Source organism: Galleria mellonella, unplaced genomic scaffold (assembly GCF_026898425.1).
Source record: "Galleria mellonella isolate WM207_F2 unplaced genomic scaffold, CSIRO_AGI_GalMel_v1 utg38, whole genome shotgun sequence".
In the NCBI taxonomy this organism is placed as follows: Eukaryota; Metazoa; Arthropoda; class Insecta; order Lepidoptera; family Pyralidae; genus Galleria; species Galleria mellonella.
Genome location: NW_026442090.1, coordinates 2,890,047 through 2,918,030, shown reverse-complemented (window position 1 = coordinate 2,918,030; position 27,984 = coordinate 2,890,047). Strand labels below are relative to the sequence as shown.

Genomic DNA, 27,984 nt, shown 5'->3' with positions numbered 1-27,984 from the left:
TAATCGAAATTATTTGTTTAAGATAAGTGTATTTGACTACATATTTTATTTCATTATTGCCTATTGTTATTTTTTCTTAAATTATGTTAGTCTTAATTTTTTGTAGACTCACGCTGAAACCAACATCTTTATTTTACTGGTTTTTTTTTTATGTAACTTAGAATAGCAAAGTCGTTGATGGCCCATGTGTTGGAAAGTTGTAATCGTCACCTATAGACTTGAACAGTACTATGGACATAACAGAGCATAATGTGTCGGTCTTCTAAGTCTGTAGTTCTTGTGGGGATTTTGTGATTAGTTTTGAAATCCTAGTAGTAAACTAAATAACTTATTAAATACCTTTATTTCAATTTATTCAATACAAATTCATACGTATTAATAAATAGTGACAGCTGTCATTTTCTTTCATGTAATAATACATTTCATTGATTCAATAGACTGCAGGCACTATATTTAATCTATGTTCAGTATTAATCCTCAGTAGCTAAGTATAGTTTATAACATGGATACAATGCTATAATATGAAATTTAAAAATATTTTATATGAGTCTTATTAATTATTTTAAATAAATATTATTTCGAAAAAGTATCAAGATTTCACTTTTGTTGCAAGAAAACGAAACTCGGTAAAAGTTACTGAGTTCTTTCAAAACAATATGTTTATATATTCCCTCAAATATAAATGAGCAAAAAATTTGAAAGAGTACTGTATTTTTGCATCATTAGTTAATTTATCTGTGGTTGGACATGCTGCTTCTTGAAGACTACCTTTAGCCGGCGAATAATTATATCAAATGTAAAAATTAATAATTACATTGAAATTTACTTATGTTTTGCTTAATTTTCAGGTACCTCATCCAGACGAAAATGGATATATGTTCTACCTGAAATCAATGTCTGGTGAAATCGAAGTCTTCCTCTGTCCGAAGGAACGGCCGCCGTCGCCTCCTCCCTGTTAGTATGACTGTTATTATTATGATAGTATGATTAATGTTACATAGTAATGTAAACTAACTAGATGTAATCCCCAATGTTACACCTAAATTAAGGTAGATTGTATGCAATATATTTATGTCAAAGTTTCACGAATGCCATTTGCTACTTTACCATGCAAGATCACCTCGTGCTCCTTTTTTTTTTTATCTAGTTTCTGCAATTTTTTTAAACGAATGCTGTTTTTGTGCTTTCCAGCCTCAGAGTTGCTGCCTCCATATCCACTCTTAGAAGATAATAAGGCGCTGCTCGCTCCGCTCATAGCTCAGCTGCAACCCTGCAGTTCAAGTTCTATCGCTGCGGATTATACGTAAGTATTAGTTTTTTTATTTTGCTAGCTTTGTCTATGATAAGGAATGTGTAACTATGGGAAACAGTTAAGAATGTAAATTGCATTTGTTAATTTATTATCATTATGATATTATTAATAAGTAATTGTAGGCATCAGAGGAATCATAATCTAATAGTTTTGTTACTGTGATCACATGTGAGACACTTGATAATGTTTGTATAAGTTATGAAGCCTTTTTATTGAATGCAATTGAAAGAATTATAAATGTTGATAAAGAAAATAATCAGACAGTATAATTTGTATTTGTATTGTACAAATATCACTTGTTTTTGTAGTATTAATAAAAATCTGTTTATAATATTTGAATTCTAACAGAAATTGATGTCTGGCCCAAGCAATAAACTATGCTTGTACTCTGCAGAAGGTTGTCTCGCTCTTCATTTTTTTTTTTCTAAATTATGGTTGTGAAATAAACAATACTAGGTCTTATGAAGTAGATTATCAGTCCTGAGTTATAAATTGTTAGCATCGTGTAACAAACGTGTGAAGTTATTTGAGTTTGAAACGATAAATGTACGTAATAATGTTACAGCACGCCGGTGAAGCGTGAACCGGGGACCTCAAGTGAACCGGGCTCAGGGCCAAGTTCTGGGCCGGGGCCGGGTTCAGGGTCGCGGGGCGGGTTGAGCGGGTGGCGTAATGCTGACCCGACGCTGGCACGCGTTCTGGATCCTTCGCCGCCCTCCTCGATGTCTACTCTCTCTGCACTCTCTACGCCTGACAGTCAGTATACTGCATTTATTTTATATTAGTACTTTCGAATTGCTTATCCCCTAGACAATGTGACAATTTATCGCTAGAAGCAAGTCACTAATTCCATGCAATTTGGATTGCATGGAATTAGTGAAAGATTGAATGTTTTGCTAGCAAACAATTTTTAAATTACTGATACATTTGTATGCAACTTCAAATGGCAAATGAGCTGATGTCTCATCTAATGGTTAGTGACACTACTTACTATCACTATTTGTCTCTCCCTCTGATGTCGAGAGCTTCAAAAATAGATTGTTAGACTTCCTTTCATATCACACCATACTATAAAATATACTGTGTAAATATTACTAGTCCTCACGTGGTGTTATTCCTGTGGACTACCATGTTATACCTCCCTGTAATTTCACTGCTATATCCCGCCCTACAAACTGAAATAGCCATCCAAACAGAGCTATGTGACTGCAGAAACACACAATTTTTAAGAGTCTATATAAATAATTTTCAAATGATTATAATTTTCAATATCAGGTTCAGTGCGGGGTAGGCTTCGTAACGCGCTGATAGCGGAGAGCGATGATTTCGCGCCAATTATGGGCGGCGGTCGCTTCCAACTACAGACTGAGGACCAGGAGTCAGGTACTGATTTGTTTTTTCCATCACACCTCGTATTTGAATATTATAGACAGTACACTACTCACAGGGTGTTGGTTTTGATTTATAATAACAAATTTAAATATTTTATAATACCTTGTTTAAAGCCAATTCTATGCAAATGATGTAAGATTTGGTGTAAGATATATGCAGATAATATAGTTTATTAGCTAATCCTATGTTATGTACAGAGTAGAATTAAGGTAAAATGTTGTTATCATTTATGGCATAAGATACTAAATAAACAGAGAAAAAAAAAATAACTGTCTGTTATGAAGTTGAAATGTAATTTAATGTAAATTGTATTGATTGAAAATGTGTTTTTGTTATTAATTTTTGATAGTAATAATTGGATGTATTGTATACTTGACGTCGGATGCTAAAATAAATAATTTCAGCTAGCTCCAATTGCTGCAGAAGATATTCGCGTTTTGTGGCTAGAACTCCGGCTGTGACTTGTGTTTTAGTCACATCACAGTCAGAGTTCTAGCTATACGGCGCGACCAACGTCCTACCGGCAACTCCATGCACCCCGTAGTAACGAATTCATAAATAGTGATTGTACTTTGTTTAATACTAGTATGGTACTTTTAGAGTTCTATTATTAAATACAGCTAATTGGCCCCGAAATAGTTTGATTCAAACTTTACTTTTTGTTTCTTATATACTTGGCATAAATAATTTTTTTTTTTCGGTTTTGCTCATTCAAAAGTAAGACAATAAAACGATAGTAAAATTGGGTAATAATAACAAATCCTTTATTACGCATAGGAGAAATAACCATAGAATATATTTTACAGAATGTTCAATTACAAAAGATACAAAATGTGACATTATTGCTAAAACCAATCTTTTATAGACACCCTGATAACACAATCATTTAACACATAGTTTTCGATTTTAACAGTTTGTTATTATTGTTAAAAATATAAGCTAAATTAAAAAAAAAAAAACAGATATATTTGTTTGATGAAAATGTGTGATGGCAATTTGAAGGCATATCAAACAGCACAGCACAGTGTGAACCTTTATATATATAAATAAAAAGAATTTCTAGACATCGCTTGAAACATGTACAATATCTGCAGTTATATATTGGTATAAATTAAATGTTGTGAATGATTGACAAACTCTATTTTCAAATTAACCCATGTATGATTAGAATGGTTAGACGCGATCACTATTTCGGGGGCCCTATAAATAAACATGATTGTGATTCCAAAAAATCTTGTCTTTTCCTTTATATTGATTCGCGTGACATGTCATTGCGTTATAATAAAAACTATTATCTATAGTACATAGACTACTAGGTATCATGTTTTTCCTTGTGTACTTACTACTTCATTGTTTATTTTGTGAATATTTTGAAATATACAATTTTTTCATTTGTGTTTTTGGTGTCAAAGCGCCTATTGTCGCTGCATCTGCATGCTTCCATTGTCATCCCATATTCGGCTTGTTAACTAACTTTGTCATTGTTTTGTGTGCTTTAATTTGAAAACGAAGATTTGCTTTCAACATCCTTTACAATTTTGGTGAAATGGTTCTATAAATTTGTATAACAGTATGAATTAATTTCAACACATGAAGATAACTTCAGTTGTTTTGTTGTTAACTGGGTTTATTTTATGAAAATATTCTGTAATTGCACTCGACAAATCTCATAACTGTTTCAGAGAATGTAAAATGAAATTATGTATTTAAAGTAGATTGTATTAAAGTTTCAAGGAAACAATAGAATAATTTTCTTGGGAGGCAGTTTTTTGAATTTAGTTCTCAGATTGAACATTTTGTGACAGAGAAACCACGGAAAATTTTATTCCCTCTATAAGAAAAAATGAAGGTTCTAGATTAAACTCATTAATATATTTATGTAAAATAGTATTAGCATTTTTATTAGATAAAGTAACACTTGAATTATACACATTTGAACCTTCTGTGAATTTTGTGGATCTTTCGAAGAAAAAAGCATAGTTCCCTGCCACACACCTGAGTCCTCAGGAATGGCAACACATGTGGGGTATCATGGGTGAAACAGTATACTCTATTACGTCCATGGTACTGCTCATGTCTATAGGCGACGGTTACCACTTTCTATCAGGTGGGCCATCAGCTTGTTTTCCATTCTAAGTTGCATAAAAAAAAAAAAAATTAAGAGTCAGTAATAGTTTTTCGAATAGATGAAAGTAATTTGCTACATAGTGCAAAGTTTACAGAGTATTATTGTGAAGTACATCCCATGCCTAAATATTATATTTAGGCGATATTTCTAGAGAAAGACTTATTCTTCCTTTTTGAAATATCACTAAAATTAGTAAAGAGTGTTGCATCAGTATGTTTATATTATATTTATATGCAACGAATCTTTCGATTTGCAGGTTACATGACTCGCATTTGTAAATTCTTGTAATTTGAATTTGTCATTTGGTTTTGGAACTGTGTCTGGTTTTGAATCATTTCTGTAATGTATAATATTTCAAGTAACATAAATGTGTAATTAATTTGTAGGGGAATTAAGTGGAAAGGTGCACTAGATGGCAAATATTTGCAAAACATAATAAATATAAATCTTACGACTTGAAAAATGTTATCGCTATATATACTTTTGTGAATACATTAAAGGTACTGCTTCTTGCGAATGGAATGGAAGTTTACGAAAATTTCTCAATAAAAGTAATATTATTTCAAATTAATTAAATTTGGTTGACTATTTTAAGTCACAATTTCAATTTGCATCTAGTACTACTTTACACATAATGTAGGTGTTGGATCATGTAAATACACTTGGTATGTGTGTGTGCCTGTGTGTGTGTGTATGTATGTATGTATGTGTGTGTGTGTGTGTTGGTGAGGTGGGGTGGGGTGAGGCGGGGCGCGTGTTGTCCGCGAGCTGCATCCCGTGCGGCTCCAGTATCCCCGTGTAGCACCATGGGATTCAGCTCACGGCGGCACACTAACTCATCTACTAATCCACGTAACGCCACCATCGTCCGTAACGCCCTCATGTCTAACGTCCGCACTAACTGGCACCTACTGCGAGCTATTTATGACTCGTTTGTGTTAACACCTATTGGGAATTGGAAGTTAACCCCCTTAGTTCGTACACGAGTCATAGCGTAGACATGGTGAATATACAGGCTGTAATCGAAATTGTTGGCATCTTTTTAAAGGATTTTTCACAAGTGATATTGAACGTTTTTTCAAAGAAACATGGAATAAATAAAGACAAAAATTTTAAGCCCGCGAATTGGAACTGATTATGGGAATACTAAAATGGCACCACAATCTGTCAAGTTAATATGGGAGTGATTTTTTTTGTCTCTTTTCGATTCATAAATATTTAGTTACACTTGTTGAATTCTTCTTTAGAATGACCTTAGCAATTTTGATTTCAACCAGTATAGTACGAGATAATTACGTGAAATCCGTACTGCGTGTACATTTACGTTTACGTTATGCCTCGTATTTTAAAATGTAAAACCTTTAATAAATCTCAATTTTCTTTCAAATTAAAGTGAAAGCTCTCTAAAAGGTAAAACAGGTTTATTACGATGAGTATTGATGGTTAAAATGCTAATTTAAATCAACAAATAATGTTATATGACCATTGTCATAATACAGTATTAAATTTCGTTTCTGAGTGTTGCGCAAGGGTTTCCAGATATGATTTTTTTTTTAATTTTATCCAAATGTAAAATATTTTTTTTCAAATCTATATGATTTTCATTATTTTTACCCAATCACAAATCAATTTTCACTATGTTTTGCACTAAATCACAAAATCATCAACGAAAATAAAACGCGCCTTTGTTTTATATTTTTATCGACTTTCTCTTATTCCGTCTTTTGTTTTACTATATATTTTTATTATTATTATTATTATATGATTTGTACAACTTTCAAAGCTGCCATAAATATACCCATCTTTGTCTATCCCCATTTCACGTTTTTCCAAAAAATTCTCCAACATTTTCATTTTTCCAAAATTTTGCGAACTTAATTTTTTTTACTTAATCTGTTTAGTATAACCTAATCTGGTAATGCTGCTGTTGCCATTAGAAGCAATTGCTTTTAATAAATACTCATCGTTTAATATTTTTTACGAATAAGGGGTTAACTTTTTTGTAATTATTTTTATGAAAAAAATTTTAGTAAACAAATGTATGTTGTAAATACTGACAATGTTTTTTTTTATGTCTTTGTAATTATCTCAAGTATTGGCCTCCAAGTAGGTATTGGTTCATATAAAATATTAAAATTTTTTAGGATGTATCAATAAATTGTTTAACAGGGAACCATTTATTATTCCATTTTTTTTTCTTTTTTATTTCATATGTATTTTTTTACAGTTGAACCAGTTATTATTATTTACAATGAAGGGCTTAAACTAGGTATAAGTGTACTAGGTGTATTATATATATTTTTTAAATACACCAGTAATCTTATTAGAGCGAATGGAACTACGTCTTATGTTCCTTAACAGAAGCGCAAACGCTGCCAACGTGTGGCCTACAATATGCGCTGTAGTGAGACAAGATTATACGTTGGTCTTATTCCGCTAAAGGCGCGGTTGGCGTGTGATCGTATTATGATGTACTATTCTAATAATAAAAACGTGTAATACTAGCTAGCTGATTTTGTTTCTGCTATTAGCAAGGTCAACCCATATACGGATAGATTTTTTAAGAAATATTTTGGTCATAAAGTACATTTATTTCACTTGTGCACATAATTTTTTTTATCAATAATTCAATATTCCTGTTGGGAACTGGCTAGCAATTAGACTGTCGTATGTTTGTTCTTTTTTTTTAAATAAGTTAAGAATCTGTTACAAATATGGTATTGTATGACTTTTCAGAACCACTGGAGTTGGAGCCATTCCTAGCGCTAGAGCCGCCAATGTCCGCGACCGACTATGGCTTCTGTCTCGACCACACCGAAGGGCTCACGGATCTCTTCGACCTGATATAGAGCAACGCAACACATCGCAAAACCGGTCCAGTTCCCTTATCGTATATGTTGCAACAGAAAATATTTATTTTTTCATATTAGATACGTTACCTGGACCTCTAGATGGGTGGCAAACGGATCTGTGTATATATTTACGCAATCACACCCATGCGAAAGAACGACGCGTAATATATGCTGTCTTGTTCTTTTTTATACGTGCCGTAGCGTATATTATCTATAAATAGTTTCGTTTGTCAGTTGTTCAGAAGTGCTAATTTATTTCTTGATGTAAACAGATAAGCGCTATTTGATTTTTGTTATATCGCAAAACTAACTTAAAACTGGTGTTTATATCGAGTGTTTATAAATTGGCAATCGATTTAAATATTAGCATATAGTGTGGACTAGCCAGCGGTTCCTAAATTTTAAAGGCTATGGACTCAAATTATTTTTATTTTAGGGGACCGAAACACCAATCAGTTCGAGAACCTTTCTTTCCCATCCATCGTCAGTTCATTAAGCTACGTAGCTGGCACATTTAAGTTTACTGAAACCTTTAGACTATCTTAGTCAGTTTTTGGATTTTTTACATGGCTATTGGCGTCTTGCCAAATCTGCTCAAAACAGTTTCTGGTGTTTGATTACCTGATGGGTTTCTTGCTCACCTCGGTGAAGAGAAGAAGGTCAAATTTTCTTTCCAATATTTTCGCTGTGAACTCTTGATTCGACAAAAGAGAAAGGCATCACCCTTCTTGCTACATTCTGGGTAAATTATGCCCAAGCTAGCAAGTTATAGAAGGCTAGTGGACTGGACGCTATTTCAGCGATAGTACTTAGGCATTGTGCGTCCGAGTTGTCTCTCGTCTTAACATTCTTGTTTCACCTAAGTTACGCCTCTGGATCAGTGCCGATATCTTGGAAAATAGCCAATGTGTAACCGCTTTCTAAAAAAAAGGAACCAGGAACTGATCAGGTCTGTTAAATAATCGTCCCATTGCTGTAACCTCAGTGCTGTCTAAATTGCTCGAGAAGATCTTAAATCTGCTATATGAAACACCAGTAATGTGTATGAAACACTGCTCGCAGCTCTGGAATGGTTCCCCTTAGTACCTTCTACATGTTCTCGGCGTTTTATAGAGAAAATGAAAATGCTGAGGTGAGAAAACTAGAAGCTCTAAAATTAGGTAGAGATGCAGATTACCTCAGTATCTTTTAATGTCTTTTCCATGGGGAATGCTTAGAAGAATTTCTTTCACTTATTCTATCTTCCCTTTTCCACATGAAGATGGGACAGCGGCTGCATTCATACACGGTAGACTGCCCGTACTTGTGTACAAAAAAAATTTTTACTGTTCTTGTGTGAACCGTACCGTAACAATGTACAATGGTCTTTCCGGTGTCATGTTTCTTTCGTTCTATAACCTCGGACCATTCAATCGTAGCGTAAAAAGCACTTAGTGAGCCGGAATAGAACATTATCTTTTTAGTTGATTGTATTCATGGACCATGCCTCTATGTTTGTTCATGATGGAGTAGTCATATCGTCATAGTCATAGAATACTGACGGATCTGACGGATATTACATATAAGGAACCGTCAATATTTTACGACTACGACGATATGTCGTGCTATAATAATAATAAAAAAAAAAAAAAAAACTATTTGAGACTGTCACACAGTGATATTCTCAATATTTTATCCCTATCCATAGCTTGCTGAATTATATGGAACTTAGAACAAGCTTCAAATGATAAAAGATATTTAAATAAATTTTATTTTATTAATATATAAACTTGAAGGTAGAAATTATATGCATGTTCTTCGATTTCTAAATCGAACCTCAGTCTCGCGAAATTGCTCAAAAGCATTATTATTTATTAATGCCCCTGATTCGCAGAATCGCTTAGGAATCGCTGGCTAACTACATTTAATCAACAATGCCGCAAAATAATCAAGATAGTACTTTTATTTTTAACGAATTATAGTAGTGTTGGATCACTCGCACATTTTATTGTTATGAAATAATCAGAAAAGTGGCGTTGATTGAAATGTTACCTTTGTTATAAATTATAAGCGTTTATATATTTATTTAATGCTCAAATCTGATACATGATTGTTAAATACAATACCGTTTCGAATTAGACGATCGCTGAAAGCCGTTGACAATCGCCTAATTGGTAAAAGTTTGTATGTAGAACCCGTAAAGTAGGGGTGTCCAATAATTCAATTTCGATCTATCGCAAAACCTTTTATAGTCGACATTAAATTAAAGCAGTACAAACTGTACTGGTTTAACAATTACATTTGTTATTAAACACAGGGCATAAACGTAGCATGTTAACGAAAGACTAATACTATCATTGAAATTTAAGAATTTCAAATGTAACCATTCTCACCAATCGGTTTCGATACAAAACATACATAAATGGCTACCCCTACCATAGATATCGAGTGATTCTTTTATAAACTGACTTGGGGAAATTAATTTTACTATATCGTAGCACTTGACTGTGTACAGTGAGAATAGGTGCTTATTTTTAATATTGAACATTGAATAAATCATTTAATGAAAATACATGGCGACATGAAATGGACTATAACGCCGACAATGTGTTATGTACCTCAAATTTTTGTATTGAGATCGCGTTGTCTTAATTCCAAAACGCTTAAAATGTTCCTCGTACGTCAATGGAGGCGTATCAACATAGTCTAACTTAAAACTCGGAACATTCGCTGAAGTAATGTTTAAATGAACGATAAAAGTAATCAACGGTTCCAGATAAGTGGCAAAATTATCTGTTTTTAAATATTATGCTATCACATACATAAGAAAGAATGAGACGCCGGATATACTTTCTTTTTCTATTAGATGTGTAAGGCAGTGTACTGGTTAAAAATGGATTCTTTCGCTTGAGTAGAGTCGGCACCCCTAGACAAGTGATTTACAAATATAGCGATAGATATGTTGACACAATTATCTGCATGAGATGAATCGAGACAATAATGTCTGGCATCTTGTTCTTTTTCATACGTACACTGACGAAAACGTGTTTATCGATGAATTTAATCGCTATTTCTTTATGGCGGCTGATAATCAATCAACAAATTATTGCGACAAGAGATAATATAAAAAATGAATTTTTAATAAATGAACAATATTATGAGATGATCACCTATTGACATGACGTTGCTAAGGGAATGTTCCGAGTTGGAATGTAGGATGTGTTGCAATTGTGACGTGTAGCGGCGGTCGCGGTGGGGGTCGCGGCCGCTCTGTACATACACTCGCTCAAATGCCGCGGCGCCCGCGTCCGCTCTGTACATATTACTATATAATGAACGGTGATATCTTAGCGGCCTTCGATTTTATTGTAAAGCTAGCTCTAGTGTTCTATTGTCATTCGTGCCGTTGGCCTATTGTTTGCAATCGTCCTGTTCCGTGTAATAAAGTGTAATTTGCCAAATATTTAGTTGATATCTGAATTTTGACATTTAGTTATGATATGGTTTCGTTTAGTAGTCTTGTAAATAGCGCGGACCGAACGGATTCGATGCGAACGCATTGTATATTTGTATGATTTAAATAATTAAGTACAAAAACAGGAGCGTGTGTTACAGTGGCTCTACAAGTGTAACTCTACGGATGTAACTCGTTGATAAATTAAATCATTTGTAAATAAAAACAGCCAATGTGTAACATTGATATTTTATATAATAAGATAGCGTATCAATATTATTTTATTGTCGCTATGAGGTTTTTAAGGCGAATAACATATCGGATAGTCTCTATATGTTGTGTTTCCAGGATTAAAAAAGTCAATTCAAAAACAGTATACGCGAACTGTACTTTAGAGTGACTGTGATACCGCATATAAATTACCTCATGTCCATTTCGCTCGTTCGCGCGCTCCGTTCCCTCCGCATCGTCTAGTGTACAGCACAAATCCATGTATAAACTTATTAATAAGTGCATATCAAATAATTTTAGTGTTAGACATATTTGGATGTGGGTGTGGCTGGCGCGGCGTGTCGGGTAGCGTGCGGGCGGCACCGGTTGCAATAATAGTCGATAAATTTAACGCCACGAATATGGGTTGCTTCCTGTTTATTTTTAATCGGATTCCATGATTTGTGGTCGTAATGTTGAATCGAGAATCTTTCAATGGTGCAACTACCGTGTACATTTTGTCTTTATTCTTGTAAATCCTATTTCAAATTATAAAATCTATATGATCAATAGAAATAAAATGTATACATAGTTGCACAATATCGTATAGAAATCATAGTGAGAAGAGCTATCAGGTAAAACAATTTATGGGATCCTTGCTTAGTTACTGTTGCACTTGATTAAGTCGCGACTATGACTCGCCGTCCCAGAAGTATTAAATTATCTTTTCATTACCCATGTATGTCGCGTTACATTAGATTTGTTTTGTGACACCAATGTCTTACACTCAGGGAAATGTTATTTATCATTTATTCTCAATTGAAACCATTCAATGAAATAAATATGTATGTATATTAAATTAATTTATAAATAAGATTTTAGTTGCAGCGTCTGTCATAAAATATTGATTGTTTGTGTTTCATAAGGATTTATTAATGTCTTTCTATTTATGTAATGCTAAAAAGCGAATTATGTTTTATCGGGTATTTACAATAAGGAATATAAACGTGTATTTCCGTTTTATGATTTTTTTTATAAAATATTCCATGATTACAATATCCATTTTCTATGGTTCCACTCGAAGAAGTGAAAGTGAAAAATGAAAGAAACTGGTTACTAAAATTGATCTGTTAAAAATACATATGTATATGTGTTGCATTTTCAAGCAAAAATAGTTAACACATATGTACGTAAGTCAGAAAATATTGAAATGTATGTTACATTTTGGTATTTTGTGTACTTTTTTTAATAGTCACTAAGAATAGATGAAATAATTAGACTTTTCCCTCATGGCCCATCAAAATAGTTTGGAAATCGATAGTCTGCTTTTAATGTTGGGAGTACCTCTTTGGTAAATTAGATTTTACCTGCACGAAAAAGTGTCATATGTAGTTTGCACGAGATTTTTTTATACGGTTCCCTTTAAAATTACCACCTTAAATTTTTTTTACTCAGTCAATTTTATGCTAAGATCTCATAAACACTAGATAGTCCGGTGGGTTAGTGATATGTTGTACATGAAACTCATAATTCATTGCATAAGATAAGACGGAAATATGTAATCTATTCTTATACAAATGTACAATCGTCGGGGAATTTTTGCACTTGTTTGTTATTGTAAATGCACAACTTAATATGAACAAAATTCGCTTCTAGCAACAACTGCAATTGACAGAATTAAATTTATTCAAGCGCATTGTACGAGATAACCCGTAATCAAACATAGGTTACTGATCGTCTCGAAAATCTTTTAAAATTTATTTTTGTGAAGGCGATTTGTTATTTTTATTTATAATCTCTAATTAAATTGTTTGTAACACAAAATCTGGGGCCAAACATACGAGAAAAGCAAGTACAAATTAAACAAGAGTTTTCTCGTAATTTAGTTTAAGGGTTTTTACGCTACTTCCATTGTTAACATCGATCGGTACTTTGTTTGATAAAATGGTAACGGCGCGTAAATTGATTGTCTATATTAGAACGATCGATCGATTGAATCGTGTAAACTTTAGTCTTTTTAAAATCTATAAATCTACGACATTAAGTGTACTAATCGATTCTGTCTATCGCTAAAATTATTTCTAAAATTATATAGTTTTAGAGATAAATTTAGAGAATTTAAGAATTGGTTGTCTGTTACTTGGTAAATTGTAATTATATCTTTGGTTTAATTCGGGTGCCAATGCATCTGTTATAATTTTTTAAAAAGGCTTTGGTTTTATATCTCTAAAATTCAAATGGACTGTCTAAAATAATACATAACAAAATCTAATATAAAATAACCAGTAATTTTTATAAATGATAATTGCATGTGGAGGAGTGTTCTTAAATATTTTGCTGGAGTTAACGAACTCAATTGTAATAAATAATAATTTGTAATACCTCGAAAAGTCGACTATTGCAATTGTAAATAAGGTTCTTGGAACGTCGATTTTAATTAAAATTAAAGTTTAGATTCTTATTTCTTTTGACAGAATATTTACATTTTAGTTTTAGAGACACGTACTTTACAATTGGTATTCAATATACAATTCCAAAGTAATTTTGACAATTACAACGTCCGAGTCAAGTTCGAAAATCGAGAGTTTCAAGAGCCAATCGATGAATCCAAATATTTGATAACCATAACATATGCTTATGATGTTTTAGCCGCCAGTATTGTCTAAGAAATTACAACGAGTTAGTCCATACAGATGTAGTCGCGTCGGTTCGACGGTGCACAGGGTCCTAATGTAGTGCTGACAATATTGTTAATTCTCCAAGAGCTGGTAATAACTAATAACACATCAGTTTGTATGTGATACCTCGTAATTGTAAAGAATGTTAATAATGATAGTTTATTACTTGCACCTCGAATCATCAACTTTATGATATAGTCAGGAATACCTACAAAAATAATTCCATTACTATATCTGAATATAAATCGTAATAGTTCAGTACTCGTTAATCCAAGATTAACAAATACGTAAAATACGTTTTCTCTTGCTTACATAAAAATGGAAAAATTGTTAAACAACGGTGAGTATGCTTGTCTTGTTAGCTTCAATTACGAGGTACCACGTTATTCTTGTGTTATATAATTTCTCTTCAGTGTTACGACAAGCGGGGTATCTCATAGACTCGTTGATTTTGTCCTATTATGATTGTCATTGTAATTTATGTACTTATATTTCGTTGTATAGTGCGCGAATGTTCCTTGCGCGTAAGTATTTAATGCAAACATGTCAATGAACGGGTTGTATCCATACATTTTATACGTTACGATCGTAAAACAGGCAAGTAGTGCTAAAATGAAATCGAGACTTTTTGACAGTATGTTTTTGTGTAATTTTCTGATTTAAAATGGAAATTGAAGGTGCAATGTTATAATATATTTATGGAGCGTGTGAAAGTTGGATTGGCGACATATTGACGCCATTTTGTTGTTGGTGTGAAGTCTGTTTGGTTAGTATTCATTTGTGTTGGAAGACTGAGGTTGATAATTCCAGTTTTGATGAACGAGCGAGTTATTTGTTGATTGAATTTAAATATAAAGTCATATATATAGTTAGGTTATATTTTTTAAATATAATATTGAGATATGTAATATAACAATGTTTTTGATTTATCCTTCCCATTGGACGAATTTTAGCAAAAAGAATTTAATCCACAATGTAGATTAACGTTTTAAGTCCAGAGTGGTATTTTTTTAGAGATGCTGTAAGCAGATTTTTTACCTCATTGAATTTGTCAAAATTAATCATATTTTTAGAGACTCATTCAGGTTTCTTTTTGCTAAAATACTACTTTGATAATGCAGATAACATAAACAAGAATAAGGTCTATATTTTTGCGTCGAATGAAACTTATATGGCAACTCGTGGAACTAGTGACGCGTCAATCTATCTTTTTTGGATTTCTAATATTTTGGTACTCGTTAAAAATTGAATCTTGACTCGAATCTGAAGACTAGAAATATTTTAAAATCATTTCTGAAGTTTACTTTTATAAAAGTAATAAATGTTTAGTAAAAAAGTATTTTTTTTACCTTAAGGTAATTAAGGAAAAGATAAAATGCTAAAACAGGAAAAGAAAACCTTATGATAAATACAAGAGTAGTGTTTTAAGTTCTCGATATCAATATTGAAATACTAAATATATTCGAGTTCTGTATATTGAATAGTTGAGTACATTTTTTATGACATATTAACAACATAATAACGCCTCCCCTATCGGTATGTAAGTATGCGCGGTATCAGTGAGGGATAATAAGTAGAGGTGAAGCAGGCCTGTTGGTTCATCGTGACGAATTTATAAGAATAATCACGATGGTTTCCAGGGAGAACCGCGTAGAGGTCGACTTGACAGAGTATATTGATAGCAATGGGGCCACTAGTCTCCATTACTAACATTTCCTTTTCCTCCCCTTGAGTATTAATTAGGTACTTGAGCCAATACTCGGGTCACCCTGACACGATCATCACTAACTGAAAATCAAATATTTATTTATTTATTTAAATAAATAAATATAGATTTTTTTTATTTATAAATCCAGTGTAACAGAAGTAACACGAAATAAATATAAATACTATATCTTTAACAAATATAGTATTTACTGAACTATGTATTTGTCATATAAAATCAGTCTTTGATGAATTCGCTTATTGTGAAATTCTTGAAGGATTTGCTCCAGATGTCCGTGAAAGCGGTGCTTACGAAGTCGTTGATCAGAGGTCTGAGTATCGCAAATCCTGGTTTCCACGCAGCATTGATAATACGATCCAGTATTGACTCTGGAATTAAAATAAAGAACTCTGCTATTACCTGCGGAATGTATACAGCATTGTATTGACAACTTTTTATCGTTAACAACAAGGTGCGTATAAAAGAAAATGTTTGAAAAACTGCACACAAGAGTGAAAAATTTGTATACTTGTGTGAAGACAAAAGCAATTAGTTTTAAAATATTGCAATCATTTATTTGATATTACTCACAAGTCTATTATCGTGTTAATGTAGTCAGTTAAATGAAAAGACAAACACAAATAGGTTCTCCATCGTATATATGGGACAAGAGCGGTACACTCAAGAAAATGTTTGTTGAACAAATCTAACTGGGACAGTTAAATGGCAGTATAAGCATTCAGCAAATTTATTGATATCTTTTGGTGAAAATGGTATGGTAACCCCTGTCTGCGATATTAGTATACACTAGCGGGGTACTAATGAGAGATGATAGGTGAGGATGAAATCAGGTCAATTGGCTTATTGTGACGAATTCAATAAGACTTATTCGCAATGGTTTCCAGAGAGAACCGCGTAGAGGTCGACCTGACAGGGTATATTGCTAGCAATGGGGCGATTAGATCCCATTACTAACAATCCCTTGCCCCCAGTCGATTGATATCAGAATTAGTAGGCGGGACGGAGGGACGCATGTAGACAATTTTTATTAAAAACAGGAAACCGCACGAAGTTAAATTAAAATTTTTGAAATAACATACCTAATATACCATTTCCTTTCAATATATTTCCGACGTGCAACTCCATGCCACCTATATGGTCTACTTCCACATGAACGTCCAGGTCGCCGTAGTTACGTTTAATGCGCGTGCTCTGAGAATAATCTCGAAGGGTGAGGTTCCAATGGCCCGAACGGAATACATTCAAACCTAACATTTCTCCCTGAAATTTGAACATTTGTTTGTTATAAATATTGTACACTAGTCTTAAATTATATGTTACAATGGTGCATTTATAACAGTTATTTGTGATCATATAAATATCGTATGTTATAAAAATACCTTATTTTGGACTTATAATGACAATGTTCTACATTATTTTTAGTGTAAAATAACGTACATATTAAATTTGTATGTATATTTAATTATTTAAAATATTGTTGATTCCCAACATTTACTAAAATTATAATTTTAAATGGATACTTTAGCTATAAGAATAAGGAAATACTAGAATATTTGTGTTGTCAGGTATTAAAGAAAGTTAAAGAAAGGAATTTATATAAGGATAGAGTATGAGACTTGGCAATATACCCGTGTAATATTAGGTTTTAAACATCCTATCGCGTTAAGGAAAAATAGCATTGGATTTGTAAAAATAAAAATTTTCAGAATATACGACAAACTATCTTGTGCACTTACTTGAAAGTCATAATCGCCATGTAGTGTTTTTACAGGAAAATATTGAGAATAAATAATCCGCCCGTTATTCCAGTCTGTCCTGTAACGTAAAGATGATATTTTACTTCTTATTAATATAATAAAATTTGTAATTAGATAGTGTTTGTAATTTGAAATAATTAAGAAAAATTATTGTGGGGGTTTTAATCCGAGCTTTAGAAGCCAAGACAATATTGCAACATCACGTAAAAACTACTGCTCCAAATTGGATATGGTTTGGCAACCTCAGTTAGGTTTTGGTGATGTTTTAAGAGGGACGCTGCTGTCCATCCACCGCCCTGCTTTAGTCGCTTCTTACGACAACCACGGGATAGGATGGGGTGGCCTATTCTAGGTCAGGACCACACGGATAAATTATATATCTGTATATATAAAATCTGGTATGGTCATGTTTAATATTCTTATACCATCTGGAAATGATTTACAAGTATTTCATTAATTCAAAATTCACGCGTATAAAGTTGCGGGTAAAAGCTAGTTATACACACACGGTTTTTTTAATAAATGATAATGGAACGGTAACTCGGCCTGTGTTATCGGTATATGTTGGGAGAACATCAGTGAGGAATGATATGTGAGGATGAAAGCAGGTCAGTTGGCTCTTGGTCACGAATTCATCAAGAATTAACCACGATCGTTATATATATATATATAACGATATATATTATTTGCATTACATATATAATATAGAGAAGAAACAAGACAATACATGTAATATGGCAAACTAATTTATAATACCATATTTCATGACAAGTAATATCTAGTTGTTGTCTGTAGATATGAATAGATAATATAGGGGGATAATCTCAAGAAGAGGGCTATCGAATTCTAAAATTGAATCTCCATTAATTATGTACGTGAGGATTTATCTGTTTGTTTTTCTGCTTATTTTTTATAAATCATACAATGGATTTGACGGAAAATTATACAGTAATTTTTTTAAATTTTTGAATAAGGATTTATTAATTCTTATGGTTTTATAATAAATTGCACATTGTTGTTGTATAAAATAATCCAAATACATTATTAGTATAAATTAGACGCTTACTTGTATTTGGTGACTAGAGATTGCGTCCAACCTTCTTCGTAAACATCTCTCAGAGTGATCGTGAACCCAATACCGGCTATGTTCCGCGACCGCTTCACTTCCCTAGCGAAGTGTGGGTCAAATGGCGCAACACCCAGCTCCGGTATGCCTGTACGCAAACGTCAACGTATGTATATACTACACATACGTACATAGTACTAAACAATACGATTTTTCATTTTATTATTACCGACAAAATAAGAATGGCAATGTTTTTTAAATATATCGTAGGTATGATTATGATATGATGGTGTAGGTAAAATTTTATAAATATTAGAATTGGCAAAATTTTATTGATGTGTTTAAAAAAAAAACTGACGTTAATTATAATTCTACTTATACTGTATAATTATACTGTCGTAAGGTAAAACCAGTTATTTTGGTTTAAGAACTAAATTACTGAAACGATTTTATTAAAATTTCTATGGAACCAATCTGTAAGTATGTACATCGATTCAAATTAAAAAATAATTTTCCATATTTTTTTATTATTATTTTGAATATTTTAACATAAGCCTAATTTAAAATCTGAGTTTTTATATGACACATATAAATATTTAAATAAACATTATAACCGCGAAGCAGTTGTGTTTGCATGGCTGTGTTTCGGTTTGAAGGATGGGATATGGCGTGAATTTACTGGGTACAGAGGAATAACACCTGAGTCCTCAGGAATGGCAACGCATGGGGGTATCATGAGCGAAACAGTATACTCTGTTATGTCCATGGTACTGCTCATGTCTATAGGCGACGGTTACCACTTTCCATCAGGTGGTCCGTCAGCTTGTTTGCCATTCTAAGTTGTATAAAAAAAAAAAAAAACATTATAAAATAAATATACATAATCAAACAATGAAATATATTTTTTTAATCAAAAAATAAATTACATTAATAATTAGTCAAAGTAATATTTATGATCCGTACCCGACTCAAAGGTTTTCGAAATCGGTTTATACTTAACTGATGAATTTATAAGATAACAATTTAAAATACAATTGCATTGAGGACCTCCTTTTTTTTGCAGTCGGTTGATAGATAATGCATATAGGTTCTCGATTTAAAAACTGTATACAGTAGTTGAGTTCTTAAGAGCTTTAATTTTACCGAAGTTTACCGAAAACATTTATAAGAATATTTAAAATTTGTTCAGTACTTGTAATTGGTTTATTTAAAGCGTGTTTTTCCTAGTGAACTAAAATGTTATATAATAAAATAATTTGGACATAAATGTACTTTTTTATTAAATTCACTTTTTATGCAATATTCATACATTATTTAAACTTACCTACTTTGAAATACGGTCGTAATTTATTGAAGGCTCGTTTCATGCAAGTATCAAAATCAGGCGACTTTTTCCTGCATGCGGAGAATATTCTTTCTGAAAAAAAAAAAATGTTAATATGAATAACCACGAATGTCCTATAGGATTTATGTTTAGTAGTGAATAACTTAAGTATGTCGTGAAAAATGAATTGTCATTTTTTTCTATAGTCGCCTTCCAATGACAAATATACGATTGACCAAAGTTTATATAAAGAATGAGTGCATAAGAGTTGCTCCTATAGCGCCCTTTTAGTAAAAATACTTTGTGCTGCGCAGGGTGCCTTAGGATTTTTTTTTTGGTGAATGAAAATGGAATTGTAACCCCGCCTGCGGTAACGGGATACGCTGGCAGAACACCAGTGAAGGGTGATCGATGAGAATAAAAACAGGCCAGTTAGCCTATCATGATGAATTCATCAGGAATTAACTATAATATTTTCCAGGGGGAACCGGGAGGAGGTCGACCTGATTGGGTATATTGTTAGCAATGGGATTCTCAGTGTTCATTACTAACAATCCCTTTCCCCTTAGGTGCCTTAGGATTGGATCCTAAAAAAATGGTAAACGAATTTATCACTAGACCAATAAGAGCGTTCCAACGCTCTTAACAAACGCTTAACAAGCTTAACAAACTCTCAACATGCATGTTGTTAAAACCTTTTATATAGTCTATGAAATAAATGAAGTGACAAACAAACTGACAACACATCTATTGGAAAATATGGTAATGTAATGTAATGTAATGTAAGAAAGACTCTGTTTTCCGCACTTAGCCTCCCATTTGGGCCGTTGTGCGTGTGAGTCGTGGCTAGTACAGCCAACCTAGCTCCGCCCAGAAGCGCAGAAGCTTCCTGGGTTCTTCACAGGCTTCACGGAGCGACCTCACCGTTCCGAGGATTTCTAAACGTTGATGGGCCACAGCCTCACATTCCAGGATTACGTGAGCAGCCGTTTCTTCAGCGTCGAAACAGCCTCGACATAGAGGGCTGTCTGTGGCTCCTATTGTGTATAAATGTTTGTTTAATGGACAATGACCCGTTATTGTCCCTATCATTATTTTGAGGTTTTTTCTATCTAGATGTAATAAACGTTTTGATAGTCGTTGATTCAACGTAGGTACGGCCAATTTTGATTGTCTGCAATCAGTAGCCTGTATCCATCTTTGGTTTTGTATGTCAGCGGATCTTTGACGAATCCACATTCGAAATTGCGAGAACGGAAGAGGAAGAAGTGGATACGGGCCTACCACCCTCGTTCCTGAGCCTCTTCTAGCCAGTTCGTCTGCGGCATCGTTACCATAAGATCCACTGTGCCCTCTTATCCATTGGAGGATAACTCGGTTATTGGAAGATATCCTATCCAGTGAATGGTGGCATTCAATTATCAATTTGTTAAAATTTATAAAGTTAAAAAAGCTAGTCATAAAAATGTTTGTCTTGTTGTTTCGTAATGCTTTTAGTACTGCTGCGCTGTCAGATAAGAATCTAATGCTAAAACCATTTATTCCTAGCTTATGTACAGCTGCAGCAGCCTCGGTTATTGCAACACATTCGCATTGGAATATTGAGCTGTGTTCGCCAAGCGGTATGTGCACGTTTATATTCAGGTCTAAGGAAAAGACTCCGGCTCCTGAACCGTTCTCGGTTTTGGAGCCATCGGTGTATATGCGTAATTCATGTACACCGGATTGGTCCTTTTCCTCTTCTTGAATTTGTATTTGGTATTTTTTGTTAAATATATAATGATTATGAGTCCTGTCACACGGAGCCGCAATCAAAGGTTCATATTCGATTGCCTGGTTCAGAATAGAAGTGTGGGGACTGTAGTGATTTTTACCCCATAGATCCAGATGCATTAGTCGGATAGCGGCTAACGCCGCTTCCTGCTGTATGTGCAGGTCTAGGGGTGTTATGTTGAGGGCCAACTCTATTGCTGTTGTAGGAGCTGTTTTCATGCAGCCGCTGACAGAAGAGCAAAACAGTCTCTGAAAGCTTTTCAGTTTGGCGGCGGTGGTCGATAGTTTTGTCCTCGGCCACCAAACCAGTGCACCATAGACCAACATTGGCCTGATTACAGCTCTGTACAGCCATAGAGTTATTTTTGGCGAAAGACCCCATTTGTTTCCTAGCATCTTTTTGCACTGGTAGAATGCAATTGTGCTTTTGTTAAGTTTGTAGTCAAGATGTTTATTCCAAAGCAATTTACTGTCTAGTATTATGCCAAGGTACTTGACTTCTTCCTTAAGTTTCAGTTCCGTATTGAAGAGTTTTGGTAGTCTGTAAGGACATGTAACTCTTCTATTTGTGAACATGATTAATTCTGTTTTTGTAGGATTAACCGAGAGTTCATGCTGTGCGCACCATCTCTCAATTATTTCAAAAGCTACTCTCATGCGATCACACAGAGTACCTTCGAAGCTTCCTGTTAAAAGTACAGCTATATCATCCGCATAACCTACCGTGTAGAGGCTGTTATCGTTAAGCTCTATTATGAGCTCATTTACGACTATATTCCACAATAGTGGTGACAGTACACCGCCTTGTGGACAGCCCCTACCGACGATGGAAAATATGGTAATCGTCATCGGAAATTGTCGACAAGATAAGAATGACAACACGAATATTACAATATTCACATATTACAATATACATATTGGTTTTTTTATGCAACTTACAATGTCAAAAACTTAGATGGAGAGTGGCAACCGTCGCCTATAGACATGAGCAATACCATGGATATAACAGGGTATACTGTTTCGCCCATGATATTCTCTACGCGTTGCCATTCCTGAAGACTCAGATGTTATTTCTCTGTACCCTGTAAGTTCACTGCCACCCAATATGCTATTCTTCGACTGAAACACACCTATGCAAACACAACTGCTTCACGATAGATACACGAATAAGACAGAGGTGCCCAAGCAAACGACTTTTGTACAAAATCTCCCTCTGATAGACTTGTACAAATTTTTGTTTACTATTTCTGAAGTACTGAAGTGTAATCTCACTGCTATATACAACTCTTGATACAGAAGTAGTCATACAAGTATAGCTGCTTGATAATAAAAACACAAGTGAACTTCAGGTAGTATTTTAAGCATCATCAGTCGAGTGTACTGATGTGTGTGTTGTCACATCCATTTCGTTTTCGTCAGGTAAACAATGCGAGATGTCTCAGACTATTTGCACAACCATTACACTAGATATTGCGAAAAACTTGACATTTTGAATAATCAAAATATGTGGACATATCAAGAAGTTTATTATCAACTACTCGTAGCTTTCTGTCCGTTTTATAAACTAGATTTAAAAAGTAGGGAAAAAGATGAAAAAGGGCACTTTTAGACGGGGTTATAGTTTTTTTTATACAACTTAGAATGGCAAACAAGCTGACGGCCCACCTGATGGAAACTGGTAACCGTCGCCTATAGACATGAGCAGTATCATGGACATAACAGAGTATACTGTTTCGCCCATGATACCCCCTTGCGTTGCCATTCCTGAGGGCTCAGGTGTTATTCCTCCATACCCAGTAAATTCACGCCATATCCCACCCTTCAAACCGAAACACAGCCATGCAAACACAACTGCTTCATGGTAGAAACACTAATGGGACAAAGTTACCCAAGCAATCGACTTTTCTACAAAGTCTCCCTCTGGTAAGTTAGACTTAGGAAAACAACTGTGAAAACGAATCATTAAAAACAATTACAACTGTGAAAAACAACCAATTACATCCAATTTGGTGCTCCCGGAACAAACACATAGATGGACAAAATTTCAAGAAAACATTGTTTTTCTTTATTGCCCTTATTAAGATCTCTTATATCAATTTTTCTTAAATATGTTTCATATAAAGACATCGTCTAATTACAATTTTACTAGTAAATATTAGTAAGATACCTACGATGTAATGGAATTTTTGCGATTGTTTGAATATTAAATAAAATCATAATTCATTCTAAAAATAAAAAATAAAAGTTAATTTACAGACGAAGAAGTTTCAGTGATGATTTTTAAGTGCTACACAATACACAATCGTAATAGTCACTTGATTCTCAATCTGTGTTATGAGGAATCAAGCAGTAAATATAATACTCGTATATGGGCGGTACGACATAGAACATCCAAATTTGAGCCAATTTACATAAGTTGGTTTCTTTATATAATATATAGTTAAAGTTTGTGGGATATTTAGTATAAATATTTTATTAGATTTATATAATTACCAACTTTTACAATACCTTTCTTATTGTTCGCCAACGCTATATATGTATAAAGAATCTTTTTACAAAGTTTCAAGATTCTAAATTCAGCAGTTTCGGCTGTGCGTTGATATATAGGTCACTCAATTAACATTTTTTTATACACACACATACACACACACACACACACACACACACACACACACACATATATATATATATGTTATATATATAATTGTTTGTACTATTTCATTAGTAAATAAATAGCATCATAGATTTTTTTTATGAAGATAGCGTCCTTATTTAAAAAAATTGGTTCGTACTTTACTGATATCATTACGATATTTCAGCAATGAGGTTGAGATAGAATATTAGATATTATTAAGTCCATAAATTATATGTATATACCAATTATTACACAATGTCATATTTAGCTAAACTTCATTATATAACAAATTATATTCAAGTGGCCGGTAATCGAACCAGGTCACGGAGACTACATTGTCTGTTTGTAGTCTAATGTTAATTACCTACTAGTCTAATTTAAGATATTATAAGTAGTTAGATATTTATTTAAAGTAATAGAAATGTAATTATTTTATAAATAATCAGCGATTTGGTTCAGTTTCACATGGGTAGATAGAATTTAAATCACAAATAATATGTAACCTATATGTCTCGATGGTAATATAGCTATGTAGATGAATGAATTTTTAAAATCGGTTATAGATATAATAGATTTAATATAAGTGCGTTTATTAATTTTAGTTATTAATGATAATTACTTTAATCAGCTTAAAACTTGAAACTTTAATAATTATTAAATGTGAAAATGAGTTTGTTTGTTTGTTAGCTTTTAAACTCTTGGCGTTGCCATGAAAGATAGTATTAAGCATGGAGAAGAACAAATAAAAAAAATGCGGGATATTTACGAGATTTTTATACAGGGTGAAGTTAAAATCTTTAGCATCTTTTGAGGGAAGGATTTTACTATTGAAACTGCACCTTTTCAATAAAGTAACATAGGTCGAAATACGACAAAAATTTGGAGGCAAAACGTTTGCCAGGTCAGCTAGTAGATTTAAATTATTAGTTATATATTTTGTAATACAAATTTGATATTTTTGGTATATATGGAATATGTTAAGAGAAATATATATAAATAAAAAAATGTATAATACTAAAATGGAAATTAGGAATACTCACTTATTTCCGAAACTTCATTCTGTGTTTCCGACAAATGTAAACAGCACATCACTATGGCACATACTTGAATAATATTTAATTCTCGCATCGTTCAAATCGATGTTCATAAACAAAATTGAAAGTAAAATATTTACAAACAAAACTGTCAAAAAACACCCCGCAGGATAGTAACAACAAATAATGACCGGCGGTTTACTGTAATGCTTTTAAAAATGGATCTTACTGAACTGAAATAGAATAAAAAATACTATCTCACTGTATGGTTTACGCTTTACTTATTTTGTGTAAGATGAATAGAAACTAATAAAGTTGTAGTGATAAAAGTAAGATATAAATATTATTAGCTTATAAACTGAATGGGACTAGTAAATTCATATGATAGACTGTGGTCGTCGGTCTTTCTGCGGACCGGCAAATGTCTGCGAAAGCGCATATCCCTACCAAATTATTACGAAATACTTATTTGCCATAGATCTAAACTTTGCTTAGATGAGATTCAAATTTATCCTTTCCAATAAATGTAACGTTAGTTTTTATTAAAATATGTGACTGTAATTTTGTGTGACAAAGATGTGTACTAGGTATATTCATATAGTAAATATATTATACTAATAAAATTATATTTATATTCATATTTCCATACAAAAGTTTGGATAAAGTAAGTTAGATAAAGTAAGAAAGTAGAGCTATAATAATTTATTGAAAATATGAAAGTCTTCTGAATGTATAAACAATATATTTTTACTTTATAAGAATGTTTCAGCATATTTCACAATTAATTGGGCTGAATAAATATTATTTTTCATGTGTAATTGTGTATCTTGAGTTTTTTATATAAAATTGCTTAAGTATCTGTGATGTGAGATGCATCAGCATCGGCATATCGGAAGCTCTTAGTGATAACAAAGTTTTTTTAAAGTTTTCGAAGAATCAAATTGATGATTTTCAATTAAAATATTCGAAACAGTTTCGAAAACTTTTAAACCGGAATAGAATCCGGAATAAGGGTGTCTGTTAAAAGCGAAAGTGACTGATACAGCCCGAAGGACAGGCAATGCAAGAAAAAAGATTTTTTTTTTAATATAACAAAGATTCTGAACTGATAATCAGGAGCAAGTGTATCGCCTATACTACAGACTCAAATACTATAAATATTACAGAATACAGTGTGAAGTCGATCGAAGATTTCCTTAAGAATGGTAACGCATGAGAAGTACCTCACTCATAAGGTCTATCGTAACGCTTCTGTATTCTGAAACATGAAATTGTAATAGGTGAGTATGCAATTCATATAATCATAGGCAAAATAATAAATACTACTTAGGTGTAACACGTATTTTTTATGACACAATCATTATTTTTGCAACCGTATGACATCTATCTGGTATGTTATGTTGAAATTATGATAATACAAATGAATGTATATAATTATGTAAAATTGTATTAGAATCAATGATATAATAATAAAAAATGTAGGTGTATGTTACAAATGCGAAGAAACTTGGTCATGACGCTAAATTAGCGCCTCTGCAACATTTGCATATACTGTCTTGTAAATGTCAAACTTACTTCTTTTATCGCTACACTATGCCTAAGTGTGCTCTGTTCTATGTCACTTGTTAAAAATTCGCCTTTCGTGTAACTTTCTTCTTTTAACGGATCAGTAAGCTTTTCGGACATATATTTTTCGTTTGATGTTTCTTTATGCCGTCTTGCCGTTAGAACATCCGTATGCTTAATATTTAAATGAATCTGTTCTGACAATTCTGGCTATGGTAACCGCTTCAATGACTCTTTCGCCGTGCCTGGGTTCTAATATAACTCGCATAGCTCAGCTTGATTATAAAGGAGCGCATGCACTTTGGGCATGTAAGGAATTTGTTGTTGTAAATATTACTCTCGATAGTCATTAGCGATTGAGCTTTCAATACATCGCGTCTCGTAACCAGCTGAGCGCATCGGTGGGATTCAAATCCTCGTATCTTGTATTTCAATATTTATGCAATAAAAACATAAACTAAAAATATCTGTGATGCCCATAATGTTGTTCATGTCTACAGGAAAAGGTTGCCACTTTTCCGTAAGCTGTCAGCTTGTTGCCATTTTAAGTATTAAAAAAATATGGATATTGATTATGGATATAATGTATTTGTAATTCTTTTCCATTTATGTGCAGTTTTTGTACATTGCTATTAATCATTAACTCGGTCCATTGCATGTGTTAGCCTTCAATGTATCTTGAATGTATGACGAAATGTAATCTTAAGCATCAGCGCCATTGATTCTATTTCGAGGCATATTACATAACGAAATGGCATCGTGGCAGTAGGTTGAGTAATGGAGTAACATCATTTTGTGAATAGCTCTTATACGCATTTCGGTTGCAGTGTAAAGAAAAGATTGCGCTGACTTCTTGCGCGTCTGAAGTAAGATTTTACAAGTAGTTCCTAACGAGTATGCCACACAATTATTCGAGCTTCAAAATAAATTTCTTGGGAAATGGGAAAAAGTAATAAAGGTCAAATAGGCGAAAGGGGGTTTGCTATCAATAAATAATTGTAACATTTGTCTTTGGCAAATGCATTATATGTCAAGCAACATTAAAAAAAACTTTTGTAACATCAAGGCAAGTAGATTTTTTTTTTAATGGATGATAAT

The 27,984-nt window shown here is 33.1% G+C and overlaps 2 protein-coding genes across 4 annotated transcripts in view; one reads left to right on the top strand and one right to left on the bottom strand.

The window, feature by feature from the left end:
- Positions 1 to 12,360, top strand: part of LOC113523063 (transcription factor E2F2) — a 34,239-nt gene extending 21,879 nt beyond the window's left edge. For all 3 annotated transcript variants that reach the window (XM_026908929.3, XM_026908930.3, XM_026908931.3), the window contains 5 exons: positions 849 to 954; positions 1,192 to 1,303; positions 1,878 to 2,068; positions 2,588 to 2,695; positions 7,569 to 12,360. In XM_026908929.3, coding sequence (XP_026764730.1) covers positions 849 to 954; positions 1,192 to 1,303; positions 1,878 to 2,068; positions 2,588 to 2,695; positions 7,569 to 7,681 — 630 coding nt within the window. In that variant the 3' untranslated portion in view covers positions 7,682 to 12,360. The remainder of the gene's footprint in view (positions 1 to 848; positions 955 to 1,191; positions 1,304 to 1,877; positions 2,069 to 2,587; positions 2,696 to 7,568) is intronic.
- A 3,128-nt stretch (positions 12,361 to 15,488) lies between these two features.
- Positions 15,489 to 25,682, bottom strand: LOC113522960 (uncharacterized). Its single transcript, XM_026908815.3, has 6 exons — positions 25,327 to 25,682; positions 19,879 to 19,971; positions 18,555 to 18,702; positions 17,468 to 17,546; positions 16,811 to 16,991; positions 15,489 to 16,099 (listed from the first exon to the last, which is right to left on the bottom strand). Exons 1-6 carry the CDS (start codon positions 25,412 to 25,414, stop codon positions 15,948 to 15,950), a joined length of 741 nt encoding a protein of 246 aa, XP_026764616.2. The 5' UTR covers positions 25,415 to 25,682; the 3' UTR covers positions 15,489 to 15,947.
- Between the last annotated feature and the right edge of the window lie 2,302 nt (positions 25,683 to 27,984).

Coding starts and splice junctions, on each gene's coding strand:
- LOC113522960 (XM_026908815.3), bottom strand. CDS start 25,414: ATGCGAGAATTAAATATTATTCAAGTATGTGCCATAGTGATGTGCTGT. Junction 18,703..19,878: donor ACGACCGTATTTCAAAGTAG/GTAAGTTTAAAT, acceptor GTTTGCGTACAG/GCATACCGGAGCTGGGTGTT. Junction 16,992..17,467: donor ATGGCGATTATGACTTTCAA/GTAAGTGCACAA, acceptor TTCAAATTTCAG/GGAGAAATGTTAGGTTTGAA.